The 9847-nt window shown below is 41.5% G+C and overlaps 1 protein-coding gene across 1 annotated transcript in view; it reads right to left on the reverse strand.

The window, feature by feature from the left end:
- Nucleotides 1-9847, reverse strand: part of CUNH4orf45 (chromosome unknown C4orf45 homolog) — a 30833-nt gene that overhangs the window by 12947 nt on the left and 8039 nt on the right. Inside the window, exon 3 of the mRNA XM_018569392.1 lies at nt 2074-2132. Coding sequence (XP_018424894.1) covers nt 2074-2132 — 59 coding nt within the window. The remainder of the gene's footprint in view (nt 1-2073; nt 2133-9847) is intronic.

Below are 9847 nucleotides of genomic sequence, written 5' to 3' on the forward strand. Positions count from 1 at the left end.
CCAAAACTCAACATAAAGTCGGCTATTGCCCACTATATGCTGACAGCGCAGATCCGCGCTGCAGCCGCTTCCTGGTTGACAGCTGGCTCTGCCTGCCCCCTTGCCCATCCGTCTCTCCAGTCACCGCTCTCTGCAAGGAGAAGATCGGGAACGGAGCAATCGGTAGTATGTGATCGCTCTGTTCCCAATCAATAGAGCTGACCTGTGACAGCTTCAGTGTCACACGTTGGCTCTAATTATGGGCATGAGTGCATTTCACCCACCTCATAATTCTCCTTTAAGATAGGTACTTACAGCTGTGAACAAATTTGTTGGCACCCAAAAACAAACCCACAATTTTCTCTAAAATAATATGCAAACTTACACATCATTGTGTGTTCCATATTTTATAAAAATCAAAAAGAAATGTTTTTAATTAAAAAACAAAACAGACTATGTTTCAAATTGGAGTTCCTTGATAGCCTTGTAATTGCATTGTGTCCTGCCTAGATTCAAGCAAAACGAATGGAAAACGCACTCATCAACTCATAACCAGCTTTAAAGGAAGGTGCACATGGAAGGGCTTTATACAGTACAACACCAAAAAGCTTCCCAGCACACTCACCAGCCTGCAAAAAAAAAGCCTGTCTAACCACTAGCAGACTATCTGGTGAGTGTGCTGGGAAACATTTTGCTGTTGTACTGCCTAGATTCAAGACACCCCATGCCAGCAAAGCAGCCCCAAAACATAAGCAAGTCTCCTCCATGTTTCACAGTAGGTACAGTGTACTTTTCTTTGAAAGCTTCATTTTTTTTGTCTGTATATAAAACGAATGTGACTTGCCAAAAAACTCTGGTTTTGTCTTATGTGAGAATGTCCTTTGCACAGATAAGTATTGTGGCTTGTTAACCTCCCTGGCGGTATTCCAGAGTGTGGCTCGGGGTTAATTTTCAGTACCAATAGCGGTAACCCCGAGCCACACTCGGGATTGTGCAAAAGTGTCACTTACCTTGTCCCTGCGAGCCCGCGGTGTCCTCTGCTGTACGCGGCCGGCCGATGCCGGCATCCGACTTTCAGTATCATTTTCGGCGTCACAGCGGGGGGCGGAGCCGGCGGGAAATTCAAAAGTGAAAACATGCCATATAAACAGAATACACACAATACAATGTAATCTGCTATAATTTACATTACTGTATCAAATCATTTCACTTCAGTTTTGTCCCTAGAGCTTTGTCAAGTGCCCTGCCTGCACTTTTACTGTTCTTTCACTGTTCTTTCTGCCTGGAAACTTGAGAACGTCCATGGCATCCAAAAAGCATCCCTTTAGGTCAAAAGCGGTTTTAGACCAGCTAGAAAACAGCGATAGTAAATTAGAATTACTTGCAGAATTGAGCGATAGCGATTCGTGGGGAAATTCGTCATCAGACACTGTATGCAGGTACATGAGACAATCACTTTTTCGGTGGAATGAAGCATTGTTTCAATGAGCTGTAAGGGTGCCAACAAATTTGCTAATGCTTGCTTGTATATATGGTTAAAATGTAACTAAAGGCAAAACTCTTTTATATTTGGATAAAGTGGTTAGAGGTCAGAACAAGTGTCAGGTTTTTATTGCTTTCTGTGTCCTTGTTTCACTCTCACAAATTGTCCTAATCACCAATGTCACAGAGAGAGGGTAGATATAACATTTTGGAGTGCCACTAGGAAAGGATTAGAGGGGAAATAAGCCAATAGGGACACTTGTTTCTGTGACAACTGTCTACGGGATATCCCTCACATTGGAAAGATATCATCTCACTTCCTGTCGAGTGCATGGGACAAGAAAAAAATTGAAATCTGGTTATATATATCTTTAAAAAACAAAACTACTGACAGGGGTTATAACCCTTTAGATATACTTTTTTTAAAGGTATTTTGGAGAAAAAGAAAAAAAAACCTGGAAATAGAACTGCTGAATACAATAGTTTTGGTATTTTTATTTAGTTACAAGCACAGTGTAGCTCCTGAGCATACATAGCACTCTGGTAATTGTGGTGGCTTCAATCAATCAATACTTCAATCATTTTTTTAGTCTTTAGTCAGGTAGGACTTACCAGGGATTTTGATATTTGTGAGTTACTCTATCTTCACAGGCTCTGCGAAATACCCCTACCTAAGAAACAAGAAAAATGGGAGCCACAGATAAGCAATTACTACTATATACCTTGTCCTCAAAAAAACTGTTTTAGATATGTTTTCAATACTACCTTATGGAAGATGTATAATCTGTGTGGAAAAGGCTTCCTGTAGGTCAGGAAAAATAGATATTACAGTGCTTTACTAAAATGGCAGGACTTGACTAATACCGATTGCTGTACAGCTGTTTACAGAGCCACCCACTAGCATTCCGTTTAGTGACTAATTATACCCATAGGCATTAGGGGCACAGCATCTGATCCTACCTGCGAAGCCAGAAATGGGCAGTGACTATGGAGACCACATTGGCTAGAGACATTCACAAGTCTCATTTAAATACCAAACCCCAACACAATGCCATATTATTGGAATAAAAATGCCCCTATACTTGGAGATAACTTATAAGGTGCTTTCAGGTATAAGGGAGCATGTGACTCAATTCCCTTTGTCCAATGTGGCAGCGCTGGCGCTTAGAGATTGGCTGCTCAGGCGCTCACTACTGTCACACAGAGGCTGAGAGCATCTTCATCCATGTGTTGTAAATATGTCACCAGCACACCAAGGCTCTTCATCCAATAATGCCTTTATTGACGTTGAATGAAGATCCTTGGATTGCTGGTGACATATTTACTTCTCGGATATATGTGGCACCATCCGCCAAATCACATCAGCACTATAGCACAAATAAGGGGTACATCGGTCATGTGTGTGGTGGGATATTTAACATGGTTCATCCCTGTGTAAGCTACAAGTCCCAACTTGGATCCAACACAAGGTTTCCTCTCTTCACTTCTGGCAACCAAAGGAAGTGTCAGGGGGGGGAAAGTAAAGGTAAATGTTACAATTCATAGGGCTGCCATTAACATGAACCTGGTGCTTGGTTTCCCGCATGTACAAAACAAAAGTTCACTTAAAGGTGTTTAATGGTTTTAATATTGCCAGTAATATCCAGAGCATAATAATGTTGGCATAACTTGAACTCTTCTCCTGGTCCCAACTCTCATTTTTAATGTGACACTAAACTCAGGAGTTAAATCTTAAAAATACATTCAAGTGCCTTAACTATTAACAAAAATCTAGCTTCTTTGTGTATCACTCGGCTGGAGATCCTCAAATCATCTCTGAATTGGGCTGACACTGTCCTTCTGGTGGGTGGCTACTTTTGTTTCCCATGCTCCATGTATTTGTTGTAAAGTAATAATTACTCCAAGCTCTCTCCTGTGATGGACTACAATCTCAATGCAAATTACCTAACTAAACATGAGATTGTAGTCCATCACAGGAGTGAGCTTGGAGTGGTTGCTACTTTACAACACACAGGGACCATGGGGAACAAAAGTAGCCACCCTCCAGAAGGAAGGACAGTGTCAGCACCAATTCTGACATGATTTGAGGATCTATAGATGAGTGATACACAAATAAGATACATTTTTGTTAATAGATAAGGTACTTGAATGTATTGTTAAAAGTTAACGCCTGAGATTAATATCACTTTAAAAGTTGGGACCAGAAGAAGAGTTCCAGGCCAGTTATCCCAACATTATTAACCTCTGGATCCTTCCTGCAGTAATCAGATGGAGCAGGAATAAGAGGCAGACTGTACAGTTGGTAACACTGTAACATAAGCCTGATAGACCATGAGTTTAGAGATGCAGGCCCGGCGCTACCGCAAGGCAAGTCAGGCGGCCGCCTTACGGCGCTGCAGGGTGAGGGCGGAAAAAAACAGGGCATTTTGACAAGTACTTGTACTTGTCAAAATGATTCACTTACCTTCGGTGCGGGACCCCACTTGGAGCTCCTCCCACTGGACCAGCGCTGACTCGCTGCTGCTCTCCCGCACCGAAGGTAAGTGAAAAAAAAAAACATAGCGCAAACATCGGGGCATTTTGACAAGTACAAGTACTTGTCAAAATGCCCTGTTTTTACAGGGGGTCGGGGAGGGGGGCACAAAAATACATCTTGCCTGTGTAGGCACGAATCCTAGCACCGGCCCTGTAGAGATGAGATACAAAGAAAGAAACTTAAGGTTCAACTCCAGCCAAACTAGGGCTGTTACCTCTGTTAGGTGACCCCAACAGAGAGATTTTCTTTCACTTCCTCGTCCTATGAAACCCAGACAAGAAATTGGGGGATGAGGTGTCACAACAGACAGGGAGGTGGCAGGAAATTCCTTCCAGGTGTTTTGTAGCTTCCTCCATACCTGTTGGAAAGGATGTTCTTGTTTTTGATTCTCTTATGCACACTTAGGAGCTGGGAATAGGTGTGTAGGGTGAGGCATGTAAGAGTAAATGCAGGTTTGAATGTTTCAATGACAAGTTAAGATTCATTTGTAATGATAGAACTGATTGATGATTCTAACACACTCCGCTGTCTAATTTCATGGTCTTCATGTTTTTGTATTAATAGATCTTTTATATTTTGCACAATGTGCATCACATTACCATTAATTACAGTGAGTGTAGGCATTGACATGTATTGTCTTTGTCTCTCTCTGCAAGTAAAAAAAGAAAGCTCCTCTTAGAACACAGCCAATTGTGTTTACAAAACAGCTACTAGACAGCAACAGTATCTGAGCTCCATATACTTGTACTTTATACTTGTGTAAATTATATACTACCTCTGATAACTATGGCACTTGTATACAGCGAAGTTGTGGTAAATACCTGGGTGTCAACACTAAATAATAGGTTTCTCTTAGAACAAATGTAATACAAGAACAGTGGTGACTAATAAAGTGCTCGGAGCATAGATATATAGGCATAGATTATTTACTATAATTACTCCTAAAGGTTGTTGTTTTTTTTTAAATTAAAGCTGATCTCTAAACAAATATAAAAAGCACCTGTTAGTGCAACTATGTATTCATGCAACTATGGATTGTGCATTCAGCTAGAGTAAGTCCTTCAATTTGTATTTCTGTCAACCTTCTGTATTCTCCCTTATAGCAGCACTCAGACTCCAAGAAGGAGACAAAGCAGAATCGGCTGCAATGCACATGTACTTACAGTCAAATTGCTGCCAGTAGGAGAGATCAGAGTGAACAGAGCAATGATATTGTGTGCTGCTACTCCTTCATTGTTGAGTTTTGACCTGTGTTCTTGGCCAAGCTGTGCTGCTGTTGCAGTGGAGCTCAAGGATTTAGTTGTGTTGTTTGATAGGAGTGTCTGGATCACACAAGTAGCTGCACAGAAATACAAGTGCAGTACTTTAGCAGGTAAAAACCGTTCATATTGTGTAGTTTTTGTGTACTGAGCCTCTTCCCTAAAGCAGAGCTGTAAAAAATGCCAGGAGCCGGGTCACCGATGCTTCTTAAAAATGACAGCTGATGACTTATCTTTGAGGTTTTCTCTAGTTGTTTACGGTGCTGGCTCCTAAAAAAAAGTATGCTGGCTCCTGGATGTGTCCCTCTGCACTAAAGCTGGCCATACACTACTACAAGCGGGGCCCGGCGAACAGGGGCGTGAAGCAGTCGGGGTAGAGGCGGGATGCGGCGGGCTCTCTCGTTCTGTATTACCGCGCTGTGCACAGTGTCCAGTTGGACTCTCTCAATGTGTGGGCGGGGTAGAAGTCTCACATTCCTGTCACTCCTCACTCAGGCTCCTCCCACAGTCTCTGACTCACTGCAGGGGGTTGAAAGGCCGTGACTGTGTCAGTCGGGCGGAGATCGAGGTCCTGGGTATAGCAGGCCAGATGGTCAGTATTGGATGTTGGGGACAGGGTCCATTTGGGGTGGTGAGGGAGGGGTGCTCAGTGTCGGATGTTGGGATCCTTTTGAGGTCCCTGGCAAGTCAGTATCAGGTGTTGGGAGTCTCATTTGGGTCGGTGAAGGTGTAGGGCCCCAGTCCCTAGGGGGGGAAAGAATTTCTGCCCCGGGCGCCCATAACTCTGGTTACGCAACTGCTACTACGCCACAATGAGCGTTGCTTATAGTACTCATTATTTGTGGCAGAGCTGTCATAAGACATAAATGTGACTAGAGAAAAATGTAGTGATCCACCTCCAACAACTTCAAGAATGGGCAGCCATATGGTGAAAAAGATTGGGTTTATCTCAGTGTTTAAAGCAGGGATGGGCTACTCCGGCCCTCCAGCTGTGCTTTAACTACAAATGCCAACATACCTCTGCCACTGGGAGTAATGCCTGTTACTGTCAATCTTGCAATGCCTCATGGGACTTGTATTTCCACAACAGCTGGAGGGTCGTAGTTGCCCACCCCTGCTATAAAGAAGGGTGCCTAAAGCAAAAAGAAATGCATGCTTTTACCAGTAAAATTGAATGATGCCACTGCTTCTAACATTTTGCAGAAACATTGGCTTCTGACAAAGTGTCCCTAGAGTGTCTGGATTTCTGTGTTCTATACAATGGCTTTGGTTAGGACATTCAATTGTTAGCTCCTCTAAGGCAGGGAATAATGTGACTGGTTCTATATACACTCTATAATGGTCTGTTTAATACATCAAAGTTAATAATGTAGAAAATACAAGTAAGGACACAATAGCATACTTATTCATCAGTAATAGGGGCTCCTGGGAAGCAAGCCTTTTGTAACTAATGCTGAAAATGAATAATGTATAATCACTATGTATACATTTCTCAGCAATTGAACAGAAAAATTGCTTTAGACTTCAATGTGTTTGATATAATTCCGAGGTGACCTATAGAGAATAGCATTGTAGGAAATGCCACAAAGGTTAGTCATTAGGAATAGATTCCTGCGGTTCTATTCTGAGTGCAGGAAGTAATGAGGTTAAGTGCATGGCTATTCACATGTAATTAACGAAGCTCAATACAATCCTTTTATTTTATGCTTCAGTATTCATCAATTGATTAACAAAATTCACAAATTGTTTTATTTACACCAGATGTAATCCATCCATAACAGATCTTTAAACTTTGCTCTGCAGCAAGAGGGGGATTTTATCATGCAATACTTTATCATTTTATGTATTGAATAATCCTACCAGAAGCAAGTGCTGGATGTGGAATTCCAGTGACAAGACCCGACCTAGAAACACTGAGGGACAAAGAACTTGGTTTTCAATTAAAACTAGTAAACCATGCTTGACAAATTGGTGTCCGTTCGGGTTTGATCATGCTCTATGACAGAAAAGTCTTTCCTGGTGCACAAATATGTCATCCTATTTACTGAACTCATGAACCAAAAAACATGCTACAAGATTCAACTGGACTTTTCTTTTTAAAATGAATTGTATTTACAAATAGATGACACAGTCCAGTGTGATACATTTTATATCAGGATCAATCGATAACACAAATAAATAAAACAGCAGGAGCCTTTAAAGTAGAACTAAAGCCAAAACTTTTTCCTTAGTTTTGGATAGAGTAAGGGAAGGTTATAACCTCTGTCAGCTTTTTTGCCATTTATGCCCCCCTGGAGAGTTTCTCCTTTACTTCCTGTCTGACAGCCACAACAGTAGGTGAGAGGAGGTCTTCACAGTCACCAGAACTAGTGTCCCCATTGGAAGATTTCTCCTCCTATTCCTGTTCTGATGACAACCCAAAATGTGGGATTTTCCTTCACTGTCAATGATAACGGTCACCAGGACAAATAGCGAGGATGAATCTCCATAACAGGGAGACCGTGATAAAAACCTGACAGGTTTTCTAATCCCTCTCCACTCTATCCGGAACGAAAAAAAAGTTTTGGCTTCAGTTGCGGTTTAATCATACAGAAGGATAATGCTAGGTTCACATCTATCCGCGTTCACTTTTTTCTGTACTTTTTACCTTGCATTGTAGCTTGTTTACACATGTTTTTGTTATGCATCGCAGTACTTTTTAATGCCGAATGCCTTTTCGTGTGTCATATTTTTTTATTTGCCCAACTAGGGTTGATTTCCTTCAGTGACATCATTAAAGTCACTAATTCCTAGATCTACTTCCTGGATTTTTGTACCTTGGGTTGGGGAATCTGATCACAATGTCTGCATTCTAAAAATACATTTGGAGGCACAGTTTCAACAAACCTTTTTTTTTTTCCTGGAGGATGAATACATACCCCCACTGAAGAAAAAAATAAGCCTGCCAGGCTTTCCCAGGCTCTTCCAAGTCTCTCTTTGTCCCCTTGAGAGGGGTCATTTGGGAGAACAAGGCTGTAAACTTCCCTGATGAGAGATTCTGTTTTATACAGAGATTTAGTAGCAGCCATTTTGCTTGGAGTAGTGTGTGAGCATTCAACCATAGAACAGAACAGGGTAGTGAATTCAAATTCAAGCAGGTCCGGTGAGTAACCTTTTCATTGAGCAGAGGTCTGTATTGCGGTACAGACAGAAAGTCACTCAGTCTGTGTCTGTACCACGGTCTGCCATTTAGGCTGCATTCACACCAGCACCTGCACAACAACACACAGCTGCTGGTGTGTGTTCCCAGGCACAGTGCTGATGGGCCAACCCCGTCACATCGCACTATTTTTTTTTTTTTTTAATACACGTGCATGCCATGCGCGCACATATTCATTCATTCAGAAAAGATGGTGGGGGCAGAAAAGTTGTTGTTTTTTTTTTTTACTTTTTTATCTTTTTTTCCAATTTTAATTATTTTATCACTTTTTTAAAATTTTGTTTTCCACTTAACTTTTGCTATCATGAAGGTGCCAACAAGATGCTATGTGACAGCATCTGGAGGTGACAGGTTCTCTTTCTCAGGGGTCTGATAGACCCTTGAGGTCTCTACTGCCCTTATGTACCAAGGATCAAGCACAGGATTGTGCGTCATCGTCTATTCATCTTGGAGGCCGGGGTATCCACTGTCAGACATAGCCCAGTGCAGGTCGGAAATCAAGGTCCAGACAGAACCGCCCCTTGGCCCGTGTCTGGACCAGTGTCCTCCATTTAGGGACCTCTGCCATAGAATATTCACATAGCAAGTCCCATATAGAAGTATTATTCCGGTGAGCATAAAGACATTGTGGCATGGTAATGAGACCCATTAACAAAAAAAAGAGATGGGATATAGCATGGCTAAGCTTTCATATGCAATAAAAATGCATAAACTGATTATTGGCTGCTGAGGAGACATGGGGGTGTGACTACCAGCTTGTCCTATTCTGTGTTATTTATGACAACTCTATCAAGTAACCAGTCATCTTTGAAGTTGTTGGTGTAACAGTCTGTTTTGGTATGTATTAAAGATTTAGATGTATATCTGATATGCCTCTTATTCCCTGGCTCCCTAGGGTAGATTAGGGGGTGGTCTGGGAATTAATGAGCAATAGTATGTAGACAGTGTTTCTGCTGCCGATACCTGTAAAAATAGGATAGATTGTATTGCATGTATTGTGTACTGTATGAGAAGATTGAATGCTATCTTATACTGCATCAAATATGTAACGCATATTGGGAATTCTCACTCTAAGCATGTCTGTTGCACCTCGGAAGTAAACCAAATGAGGAAACCTCATAGGGACTGTTTTGTAGTGTTTTGTATATATTCTTCATTTCACATACAATTTTAAAAAGAATTTATCATTTCCTTTTAGGTAGATAAATATAAAATATTGCATTTTAATATGTTAATATTTCATAGTTACTTGCGGCAAGAAGTTATAAGCAGTTTTTAATACTTATTGCAGTCGTTTTACTGCTAGACTGTGAACAGCTTATAATGTGGTCTCCTGGTCCTCTCAACTTGGCATTCTCAGCGTATGCTGAATATGTTAGAAAAAGTCACCCC

This window comes from Nanorana parkeri, unplaced genomic scaffold (assembly GCF_000935625.1).
Source record: "Nanorana parkeri isolate BGI_ZX_2015 unplaced genomic scaffold, ASM93562v1 scaffold1329, whole genome shotgun sequence".
NCBI classification, from domain to species: domain Eukaryota; kingdom Metazoa; phylum Chordata; class Amphibia; order Anura; family Dicroglossidae; genus Nanorana; species Nanorana parkeri.